At 43.8% G+C, this 12,721-nt stretch overlaps 1 protein-coding gene across 1 annotated transcript in view; it reads right to left on the bottom strand.

The window, feature by feature from the left end:
• DOCK2 (dedicator of cytokinesis 2) overlaps positions 1-12,721 on the bottom strand; it is a 514,744-nt gene that overhangs the window by 426,443 nt on the left and 75,580 nt on the right. The window contains exons 20-22 of the mRNA XM_090064272.1: positions 5,713-5,802; positions 5,314-5,414; positions 4,331-4,465 (exon numbers count right to left, since the gene is read on the bottom strand). Of these exons, the coding sequence (XP_089920398.1) occupies positions 4,331-4,465; positions 5,314-5,414; positions 5,713-5,802 (326 nt within the window). The remainder of the gene's footprint in view (positions 1-4,330; positions 4,466-5,313; positions 5,415-5,712; positions 5,803-12,721) is intronic.

Here is a 12,721-nt window from a genome sequence, read left to right as displayed (position 1 = left end):
TGCAAAGTTTCTACTAGCTCAACACTAAGGAGTGGATCAAAGACTTCCAGAATTTAATATTGAGCCTCTCTAACAAAAGAGCCAAGAACCCTAGTTGATGGTTATAAATAACTCTTATTCCCAGTTGATGAAGCACATAAGAGACAAATATTGACATATGCCAGCCACTAAGACAAATACATTTGATAAAGAAAGTGCTGTTGTAAGTACCAGAATTTCAGAGCAGTTCAAGTTCTGTATTGGCCCCATCAACAGTGGATCTAGAATTTTGTAAGGTAGGGTGTAGTCATGACTGACACCCTTGGCCAAGATGTAGCAGGTGCTTCTGACCTCCTGCCCAATTTGGGAAGAGGGATTAGAGGATCCAGCTCGGATTAGACTCACAGCTGAAGTGCCAGGCACTGCTGGCTACCTGCTCAGGTGATAAGGAGGGAGCCAGGCAACCCAATTTTGACAGGACTGCTTCCTCAGCTTCCACTGACATCAGAACTGGAGGTGAAATTGAACCCCAGTCTGGATCCACCCCTGAGCTCTGCTTCCCAGACAATCACTACATTGTTAGACACCAGGGTTTGAATGGAGTATTTTCATAGATTTCATAGACATTAGGGCTGGAAGGGACCTCGGGAGATCATCGAGTCCAGCCCCCTGCCCAAAGGGCAGGAAGTCAGCTGGGGTCATAGGATCCCAGCAAGATAAGCATCCAATTTACTCTTGAAGGTGTTCAATGTAGATGCTTGAACCACCTCTGATGGCAGACTGTTCCAGACCTTGGGGGCTCAGACAGTAAAGAAATTCTTCCTTATGTCCAGCCTGAAACGGTCTTGCAGGAGTTTGTGATCGTTCGACCTCGTCATCCCTTGGGGCGCTCTGGTGAACAAGCGTTCCCCCAGATCCTGGTGGTCACCCCTGATAAACTTATAGGTGGCCATCAGATCACCCCTGAGCCTATGCTTTTCCAGGTTAAAGAGTCCCATGGCTCTCAGCCTGTCATCGTAAGATCTGTTTTCCTGACCTCTGATCATGCGCGTGGCTCTCCTCTGGACTCTCTCAAGCTTCTCCACATCCTTTTTGAATTGTGGAGCCCAAAACTGGATGCAGTACTCCAGCTGCAGCCTCACCAAGGCCGAGTACAAGGGGAGAATGACGTCCCGAGATTTGCTCGAGAAGCATCTATGGATGCAAGCCAGCGTTTTGGTCCCTTTATTAGCCGCAGCATCGCATTGCAGGCTCATGTTCATCTTGCGGTCAATGATGACCTCCAAGTCTCTTTCTTCTGTAGTGCTATCCAACGTAGCACTGCCGAGCCTATAAGGATGCTGCAGGTTTTTCCTCCCAAGGTGGAGAACCTTCCATTTTTTGGTGTTAAACACCATCAGGTTCTCGTCCGCCCATTTGCTGAGCTTGTCCAGGTCAGCCTGGATCACCCGCCTATCTTCTGGCATGGATGCTTTTCCCCAAAGTTTGGTGTCATCGGCAAACTTGGCCAGTCCACTCCTGACTCCAATGTCCACATCATTAATGAAGATGTTGAACAGGATGGGTCCCAGGACAGAGCCTTGAAGGACCCCACTGGTCACAGGGCACCACGATGAGTGACTGCCATCGATTACAACCCTCTGGGTCTGACCACGGAGCCAGTTTCCCAACCAGCGGATTGTGGTGGAGCCAAGCCCACAACTGGCCAGTTTGGCCAAGAGGTGATCGTGGGATACCAGATCAAAGGCTTTTTTGAAGTCAAGATATATGACATCAATCTCTTCTCCCTCGTCCAGGTGATAGGTCACCTGGTCATAGAAGGAAATGAGATTGGTCAAACAAGACCTACCCGCAACAAACCCATGCTGGCTATCCCTTAGGATGTTAGCCTGGGCCAGTCCCTCAAGGATGGCCTCCTTAATAAACTTTTCTAAGATCTTCCCCAGGATAGAAGTCAGGCTAATGGGCCTGTAGTAAGCGGATCCACTCTCCTCCCTTTCTTGATGATCAGCACCACATTGGCCTTCTTCCAGTCTTCAGGCACTACACCAGAGCGCCACGAGTTTTCAAAGGTCCGTGCCAGGGGCTGGGCTATGACGCTCGCCAGCTCCTTGAGTACCCTGGGGTGCAGATTGTCAGGGCCAGCTGACTTGAAGGTATCCAGCTTCTCAGTTCCTTCATGAGGTCAGCATTTATGGAGGGTAGGGGATCCCCATCACCCAGATCTCCCTGTCCCATAGCAGGCATGGGCGTCCCATGGGACTGATGAAAGACTGATGCAAAGTACCTATTTAATAGGTTTGCTTTTTCCTGGGCGTCAGTTGTCAGTTGCCCCATCTGGTTTAGCAGGGGTCCAACATTGCCCTTGCTTTTCCTCCGGGTCCCCACATATCTGAAAAAGGACTTTTTGTTGTCCTTGATGCTTGAAGTTAGTTGGAGTTCAGTTGCAGCCTTGGCTTTCCTGGTTTGCTCCCTGCAGGACCGGACCAGCGCAGAATAATCCTCCTTGGAGGTGAATCCCGTCCTCCATCCTTTGTAGGCTTTCCTTTTTAGCTGCAGGAGGTCCGCTAGGTCCCTAGAGAGCCAGGAGGGCTGCTGTGCCTTCTTGCTGCCTTTCCTCCGTGTTGGAATAGATTTAGCTTGTGCATTGAGGATCGCTTCCTTCAGAAGCAACCACTCTTCTTGAACTCCCATCTCCCTGGGGTCACGGTCCCTGAGGGCCTGACCGACAAGCCTCTTGAGCTTGTCAAAGTCGGCTTTTCTGAAGTCAAGGACTTCTGTGTTGCTGACTGACTTGCCAGCTTTATGGCAGATGGTGAAGGTGATCAGCTCGTGGTCGCTGTCACCCAGCTTCCCATCGATCACTAGGTCGCCGATTAGGTCGTCCCCCGTAGCCAGTACCAGGTCGAGCAGTGCTTTGCCTCTCGTTGGCCCATAGACTTCTTGAGTCAGGTCGAGGTCATCCACGCACGAGAGAAAGCTTTGGAGTTCTTTTGAAGAACTATAAATCATAAGCCTTTTTATAGCTTAAGAGCCAGCCTCTTCACATATCAAATATAACAGGTTCATATAAATTTACAGATTGGTCATAATGCTGGACTAAGTATCATGCAGCTCAAGGGACTATTTTGCTTCTATAACCTAGTATAACTAGGTTATACAACCTATATAACCTAGTATACTATATAACAGTATAACTAGTTCACTAGGTTATACAAGCATTTAAAATCCTTAATCTCTTATATAGCATCATACTTATAGTTTATAACCATGGTGTAATTCTATCTATATAAACAAGCTGTCTTCTGGAGATTGCAGTGTGTCTCTGAAAAGGTAATTCTACTCTACTTGAGATTTGTCTGTAAATATTTCATCCATTTGCCTTTTACAAAAGAGAGAGAGAGAGAGAGAGAGAGAGGGAGAGTGTGTGTGTGTGGGGGGGGTGCGCACGCGCGCGCAATTATCACTATTTAAGGATCCACCTATACATAGGCACAATACAAAAATTCCTACATTCTTAATAATTCTTACAAGAGTTTCCTATCTACACTAATCCAGAAGATGGCTGGTAATGCTATTTCAAATAAATACACACATCACTTTACAACCTAGTTTACTGACATATATGGGAGTAATGGGAGATAATCTTAATTCCTATACAGTTTACTGTAAAAGTTATTTGGATATTCAGGCTAAATTTTACCTCACCTTATTCCTTTGACCATATTTATATCCTCATTCCTCATTCTGAAAATTCTTGTATTTCATTGCTATATCTTTAAAAACTCTTGCAGGCATATGTCCCATTTTTTGTTTGTGGGGGTTTAGCTGAACTATATATATTTAGTTCTTCTTAATTTTCCCTTGTATTAATGCCGCAAGCCCCTTACCCGGAAACTGAAGCTCTTACTCAACTGGATAATTTTACTGGGCATAGAGTTTTTGTTGTGCTAAACAGAAATAATTCCAAGATAAACAACTAAACTCTAGGACATCTGTTATATACCATAACCCAAATCAAACCACTAGCAAAACAAAATTTGAGGTCAACAGTAATGACCGTTTGAGAGAGGACATAGGTCTCTTGAATTTGGCCTTGAAAACAAAGTGGATATCTGCTTTTTGTGACACTTATCATTATGAAAAAATATTGTCTGGATTAGCTACTAATCCCTAAATTTTAGATCAAGTATTCCATATAATACTTGAAAAATTGTGCTGGATTTATTGAGATGAGAAATTAAGCAGAAAGTTTCTATACACATGTAACTGACTTTTCTGCACTGTGACAACACTAATAATAAACCTTTGCAATGCTAATCCATCACGTAGTTATAGAACAAGTACTTACTGTGAAAATAATGTCCTGGACCGAACAATGAACTTGAACACATATTCTAATGCTTTCAAAGTTCTTAGTATAGGTTCACAGTGTTCCCCTCTGCTGGATGTATCCAAGTAAGTCTTCAGAACAGTCATTAGTTTTCTGAATTAGAGATAGTATTTGCTGAAATCTTATTATAATAAACATCATCAACAAGATTTGTCACATTAAACTGCTAATGTTTATTTTGCAATTTAAATATAAGACTATCTAGATTTAAAATTTATATAGATATAAAATAATTTACTACTGTATATTCCAGTTGTAAAAAAAACCTATTAACAATATACAAATGAAGAGTAAAGAAACAACTGAAAACCAAAATAGTCCCTAGAGCTGCTAAGTTAATAACTTTCAGTAATGGGAACTGCTGCAGCCTCTTAGAAGTCATTTTTTCAAGTATTAATAACCCTTGTAATAGGAAATACAGCATACATACACTGTATAACATGACAAGTGAATTTTGTCCACCATATACATAGTATATTAGGCCATACTTAAGTTGTCAAATGAAGAGATGCATTCTAAATTATTTTAATATCATTGAATACAATTGGCATGGCTCTCCATTAAAAATGGTATCTGTTGAATACATATACATTTCTTACTTGTTTCCAGCTTGTGTAATTGAAGGGGATTTTTGTTGCACTAGTACATTACATATTAACAGGTCATGGAACAGCAAAGTTCTGCTCATCTCACTATAGTTAAACTGAATTTTAAGATTGAATAAAATAAGGGTAGATCAGGCTCTCATTCACAGTTGTTATAATTTCATCATAAATGACCAAAGAGTGTCATCTTAATCTTATGGTGGCTCTTGTTAAAACTTAAGTTGGTTCTTCTACAATAGTGTTTAACAAATCCAAGACATTTAAAGGTTCTTTAAGTTATCTGTTTACTTAAAAAAGAAGGAAGAAAAACAAAAAATAGCAAAAAGAATAACTTACTTGTAAGCCAAAGTGGCACTAAAATGCTGCTGGATATAAGCTTCCAAAACAGTATTAAAATGTTGAAATTTCCGGTCAGCAATAAGTCCTATTATATAGATCTAAACAGATATGAACATATTAGTGTTTGTTGTGATGAGACATTTTAAAATAGAAGTATCAGCTTCTTGAAATATCTATAATTCTCAAGCATTTGCTTCGATAAAACTTCCTCAGGGCACAAAAATGTGCCCATTTTCAAGAGCTTAGCTATTCAAAAGACATCATCTCAATTATTAACAGGGCAGACATTTAATATATCAATTCCCCAATTCCTTGTGATATACATACACTAGAGAATCTCAACATCGTATTCATGGTGTAATCTGACTAACTCCTTAGTTTCCTTGTGATTCTTACCAATGCATCGAAGACAAGAATGTCATACTCATCACTGTTGGAATGCTCCATCATGATGTTAAACAGGGCATCCAAAGTATCTTGCAGAAACTGTAAAACAGAAGATGAAATGAGACAAAGTGTGTGATAATTAAAATAAAATCACAGCATGCTAGTTCATTTTGGGAGTGTCTACACAAAATGCTTTATTGCGCAGTAAAGCATTACCACATACACGTGCACAGCATTTACTGGGCAGTAAATTAGTCTACTGCATGGTTGGCTACTACCTGTAGTAGATTAACTGAGCAGTAGCTACTGCACAGTAGTGCACGTGTAGACAGATAACAGGGAACAAATTGTTCCTGGTCAGCCCAGGCAGCAGGGTGCAGAGGAACTGTCCCCTTCCCCAAGCAACTGTTTCCCACCCCTGCATAAGATCAGGGTGCGTGGCTGGGAGGCAGCTGCTCTAGAGGTGGAACAGCTCCCCCTAATCACCAGAGCCCAGGCCTGACCTCAGGGCCCCTGCCAGCCCAGGGCTGATGCCTCGGAGAGCCTGGAGCTTCCTCTGGCTGCTGTAAAGTGTCAGAGCAGGGCAGGAGTAGCCCTGCAAAGAACTGCTCATGTTCTACATGAGTGCACATGTAGATGAGTTCCAGGGGAAAGCTTCCTATGCAGTAAGTGTACGTTCCATTAATAGCAGATGTAGACATACCTTCTGTAGACTAAATTTGGTTCCCTCAGGATAAATTTTGGAGGCTCCCAGGGAAATGCTACAAGACTTTAGGATACATTGCAAAACCTATACATTTCAGTTGTGGAAATTAAGAATTCATAATACATACTTATTAATTACTTTGATGCACAGTTAACTAAGAATACATACTGGTAACACTTATCGATAACAGAAACACATACTATTGTTATCTGCAGGTTATGTGCAACTAAAACAAAAATTCCCATGTCTTCATGATATATATCAGTATTTGTTATTTTCATCCTTAAGTGGTAACTGAAAATTTAGAAGCAATTTACTCTTCTAGGCCATCATTTAAAGGAAAAAGTCTCCCATGGTCTTTTAACTACCTTTGGTATACAGTCTTAATTTTTATAGTATTTTGAATTTTGTTTAAAATAAAGGAAGGAAGAAACGACAGAATATTTGCTATTTGCATTTAAATTAGTACCATTAATTTAATTTAACAGTTTCCTAATTTGAATGTGTGTTCTTGACACAATCATTATCTATTTTATATGTGTCATGTCTGAATTCTACCTGTTAGAGTGCCAATGCCAGCAAAGCAAAAGACCATTATAACTTGGTAAAGACGCGGGCCATAAAAAACCCCTCAGCACTGGTGGCCTTTATTTCTTTTCTGAGAGGTGTATTGCAGTTGGGGGTTGTTAAAAGTTTGTCCTCCATGCTTAAGAAGCTTGTTGTCTGCAATGATAAGAATTGCAAGTGCCAATCACGTCTGACCTTTTGAACCTGCTAAGGGCAGTAAAGTAGGTCAGATGAATAATGTATCTAGGTCACTGGTGTAGGAACGTAATTGGCAGTCAGTAAATATTCACAATTGGCATGAAGTGATTGGTCACCACTGACTATAACTAAGAGCAGATTCCCACCATTAAGCAGAGAACTCCGCGCACACCAAGGAGACAGTCAGCAGATTGGCCACCTGCAGACATCTTCTCCCCGCCAACCAATCTTCATTTTGGCATACTTCGTTCCTCACCGGTTCATCTGTTCTTCTCGTCAAAGAGCTCTCAGAAGTTTGCTGATGGAAAGTGCATTATAGATTTTCCCTGTGTATGAGCTGTTGACCAGTTCTGGGACTATTGAGTCGGGCAGCCGTACCTAGCCTCCGGGTTAGAAAGCAAAGGCTCGGCTCAGGAACCCCATGAACCAACAGACCCCTTTAGATTGTTCTGTTTTATGCACTGTAACTGAACAAGCCAGCTCTCCTGCCTACGCTGCGACCATTGATACCGTAAGTACAATAAACCTTTCATACAACCAATACACTTCAAGCCGCCTGACTCCTACTCGTCGCTACTCCACACCCGTCCGGTCATCTATCCCTTCTGCGCCAAGCCGGTCATGCCAACCCAGGCTCGCAGGTCAAGGGTACACCGGTTATGAGGTGCAACAATATGTACTGGAATTTCCCGGTATTTTTTCTAAAAATTATCTACTGTAAACACTTTAAAACAAAGACCGTCATTTTATTAAATTTATTATACATTATGAACACTAAAAGCTATAAAAACAATGTTTTGGTTCTTACATATCTATTGACAGCAAAGTAAGAAGCAGCTGAGAAAACATTCCCTTAACTATGTTTGGGAGCAATATTTTACTATTAATGGCCTTACATCTTGTCAGCTTTTTATATACCTGCCGCTGTGTAACACAATGTGCTAAGAATCTGGACAAAGAAGCAGTGCCTGCTGGAGATGTTCTAAAGGCTCAGATCTGTATTCCTCCGCACAGCATTGAGGCTGCATACACATATTCAAATCATCTGGAGAATTATCCCATCTTTTATCACATCTTATCCCTTTGAAACAGCATCTTGCTTGCTGGACTCTGCTGCTCCAGGAAGAAGAAGGCACCCCCTTCACAATCCCCACATTGGGCTATAGGGAAACAGGCTGGCCATGAGTTTACTGGGCCAGCCAATCAGGACTGCCCTGTGCACTGCTGCCATCCATTGCAAGACAAAGGGAACCTACAAAATATGCTGAGGTGTGTGCATAGGGGGCCTTCCTGGCTGCACAGCATCAACACTAAGTTCTCCACTCATCAGGGTCTCAGAATTTGAATGTCTGTACATGCAGACCATGGCATGTACAGATATTCACTTTTCCAGGCCCAAAATAAACTCTTCTGGGAGTGATTTAACCCTGGCTGTTCTCAAGTTTTTTTTCACCTGGAGTGGTCATTTTTACTCCAGGGAAAAAAACCTGAATGTCTGTACTGTCCCGGTTTTTCTTGGGATAACAACAAATACAAACTGTCCCTAAAAGTTTTGACTCCAGTTGATGAAGGAGAAGAATAATGGAACCAACTGATAAACTGTCCACTTAATACCTTCTTTAAAATACTCAAGAATATAATACAACAAAAAATATAGCAGACTGACTAGTACAGAATAATCTGCCCACAGGAATGCTTCTCACTAATTACTGTAAATAGGCATTGGCTCATTCTTTGAACCATAAGAACTTGTTCTTTTTCCAAAGCCATTACAGAAACATCCAGGGTGGTTTTTAGTTCTGGTAATAAAAATTTAGAACTGGAAGGAAGAAAGAAGTAAAAATTAATCTGAGTTGATAGAAATTGCTGTTTTGGGGATATATAATCCAGGAATAGTGTTTTGCTGAGGTGTTTTAAGAGTCCAATCCTTGAGCCACAGATTTATACACAAAAAAAGCAGCACAACGCAAGGGGTTACACCCTTTACAGTAATTAAAATGTTGTCTCTGAACCCTTTGGAAACACATAGCATTGATAACAAAACATCATGCGTCTTTAATAATGTTAACGGCCAATATTTATGTTTTGTTGCTTTGTCAATTATCTACCATTCATGGGACCAGAACTTTTGGTCACAAATACATTTTTTTAAACTTAGAACAGCACCTGTATTTTCAGGAACAGGACAAAAAGGAGAACCAATGATTTTCATAAGTGAAGGAAAATACGGCTGTGTATAAAGTGATGTAATTTCAGGAAACTGACTAAAAGAAAAGTTATGCAAAATGGGGATGCAATTCCTGAGATCTGGCCCCTCCTCACAACTGCAGTTGATATTAAAAGAATACAGAGATGTCCTCCATTTGAGCCAAAGAAAATACCACTGCCAAAACCATCTTTGTATATGAATAAGCAGACATCGCAAAACCTAATGCATTAAAACCACAGTTGCCTAACAAACAATCCACGATAATTTAATTGCCTCTGAAAAGGAGCAGAATTCAGGGAATTTATGCAATGTATATTCCCTGTAGTGTACTTACATTGTACCTCTCCACACTATGTCCCACTACAGGCTGGGAGCTGACTGGCTGGGCAGCAGCTCTGCAGAAAAGGGACTGGGGGTTACTGTGGACAATAAGCTGAATATGAGCCAGCAGTGTGTCCTTGCCGCTAAGAAGGCTAACATCATACTGGGCTGCACTGGTAAGTGTTTCGCCAGTAGGTCAAGGGAAGTGATTATTTTCCTTTATTCAGCATGAGTGAGGCCACATCTGGAGTACTGTGTTCAGTTTTAGGCCCCTTCCCACAGAAAGGATGTGGACAAATTGGAGAGGGTCCATTGGAGAGCAACAAAAATGGTGAGGGGGATGGGGGACATGACTTATGAGGCTTATTTGGTCTAGAGAAAGAAGACGGGGAGGGGGCGGGGATTTCCTAGCAGCCTTCAACTACCATATACCGGAAGGAGGGTTTGAAAGAGGACGGAACTAGGCTGCTCTCAGTGGTGGCAAATGACAGAACAAGGAGCAATCGTCTCAAGTTACATCAAGGGAAGCTTATGTTAGATATTAGGAAGAATTTCCTCACTAGGAGGGTAGTAAAACACTGGAACAGGTAAACCAGAGAGGTGGTAGAAGCTCCATCTGTGGATGTTTTCAAAGCCCAGCTAGACAAAGCCTTGGCTGGGATGATCTAGGTGGGGATGGTCCTGCTTTGAGCAGGGGGGTGGACTAGATGACCTCCTGAGGTCCCTTCCAACCCTAACTTGCTATGAAATCCTTCAGTTCATTCTCATGCACAATATTTTTACATTCTACAACTATCACTTCCTCCTTCATGGGGACACCTATGAGCAGAAAGACAGATCCTCAATATACTAACTTCTTCATAAGCCAACTGAAAGAAAAAAACTTTTGGAAAACAGATCAAACTTGCACTGTTCCTGTATTACACAGATGATATTTGGATGCTTATCTTGCTGGGATCCTTTGACTCTAGATGACTTCCTGCCCTTTGGGCAGAGGGCTGGACCCAATGCTCTTACGACGTCCCTTTCAGCCCTAATGTCTATGAAATCTATGATAGTTTAATCATTCTGAACACCTGGACTCACTTATGGACTTCTTCCACAGGTAAGGAAACCCCTTGATCAAACCTCCTCTGCAATACTCATACACCAACATAAACTTCCTAGATACCACAATTGACATCCAGGGTGACATCCCACAAACCACCATATGCAAAAAACCCACAGACCCCCACACTTATGTCCAAAAAAACCAGCAATCACCTCAAGCATGCCCAAAAGCTGTCTACAGCCAGGCCCTCAAATACTACAGCATCTGCTCTGAGAATGTGATGCCAACCTTGCCAGTCTAAAATCTGCCTTTATACAACAAAGACACCCCAGTAGAGGAATAGACCATATATTTGAAAGAGCCACCCAAATACCTGTAGTAACCTTTTACAATACAAAAAGAAACCCTCCATAACCACACACTCCTGGTTGTCACCTACCGTCACACACTACGACTAAGAAGAATCAAACAGCCACAGCCTATGCCCGGTAAAGATAAGACCTTGAGAAAAATATTCCCAGCCCCTCCACACCTGGCTTTCAAAGAACCCACATCTTTGCCCATCTCTTTATCAAAAGAAGCCCCCCAGATCCCTCTTAACTGAGCCAGTAGGGAGCCGTGCTCCTGAGCTGCGCTCCCAAGCCGCACAAACAGAACGCACAAACAGGGGGTGGGCTAAGGGGGACTGTCCCCCCAAGCCAGGGAGCACCCCCAGGGAGCAGGCTCAGGAAGCACCAGATCCCCCCACCAAGGGAGTGTAAGGGGCAGGACTGCTGGCAGGTGCTTCTGGGAAGACCAGAGCACCCGATTGGCTGTTGGGGCAGTGGCGGGAAATTCAAACCGCAGCCTTTAGAAGCCGAGGTTTGACAGCTCCTGGAACTTGGGAGCCAGGAGCAGGGAGGAGAGGAGGGATTCATGTGTGTCCCGCATGCATGTCAGCCCCCTTACCTGACCCAAAGCGAACGCAGATGCAGCAGCAGCTGATCCCCCTAAGGTAAGTGGACAGAGGGACCGGACACAGCTGAGCCAGATCTGGAGGGGAAGCCCCCCGGATCCCTCTTAGCTGAGCCGGTAGGGAGCCATGCTCTCAAGCTGCGCTGTGTGAACAGAGTGCGCAAACAGGCGCGCTCTGTAAGAGCGCGTCGGTGTTTGCGTCAGCATTCATGCCAGCGGGTGAGCAGGAAGGGCCAGGAGGGACACTCCTGCTAGGGCAGGTTGAAGGCACAACACTAAGCCATAAACAAGCAACAACTCCTACGATGGTGTTGACACAGAGTGCTGCCAGGGCCCCCGCCTGGGGGGGACACAGCCTACCCAGGGCTTGTCTGAGGCCTCCACCCAGAGTTGCCCAGCAAGGCCCGGGGGGCAGGGATTGGGGACCCCCACACCTGTCCTGCAGGCACCCACATTAGGGCCATGGAGGCACAGGTGAGGGAGCTCCAGGAGGAGGTTAGCAGGCTAAGGGGAATCAGGGAGGCAGAGGATGAAATTGATGGCTATTTCCTTTCCTTGCAGGGCCACACACCCAAGGACAAAGCACCTCGGGAAGTGCCTTCCACTGCAGAGTTGCAGACGGTCACCTCCAGAACCAGGGCTTCTCGTAACACAGCAGTATCAGTTCCTCCAGTCCAGCTGGAGAACAGGTACGAGGCCCTGGCAACTCTGGAGGAGAAGGAAGGAGAGGAGGCAACTCCCTGCTCTCCATGATCTGAGCAGGCCGAAGGAGCCAAGCAGTCCCAGAGAAAAAAGCATCGAGTGATTGTCATAGGCACGCGAGATGTACTGCCTACCTGGAGCAAAGATTCAGGACGTGAAGGGGATGATCCAGGCCGTGATCCAGACCAATGATTACTACCCCATGGTCCTAGTCCATGTGGGTACTAATGATGTGGCCAGGAGAAGCCCTGATCACCTGATGGTGGACTACCATGCTCTGCAGGGCATGCTGAAAGAGATAGGTGCACAG

Source organism: Crocodylus siamensis, chromosome 10, assembly GCF_052110815.1.
Source record: "Crocodylus siamensis isolate JL-2025a chromosome 10, ASM5211081v1, whole genome shotgun sequence".
NCBI classification, from domain to species: domain Eukaryota; kingdom Metazoa; phylum Chordata; order Crocodylia; family Crocodylidae; genus Crocodylus; species Crocodylus siamensis.
This window is presented reverse-complemented; position numbering and strand designations above follow the sequence as displayed.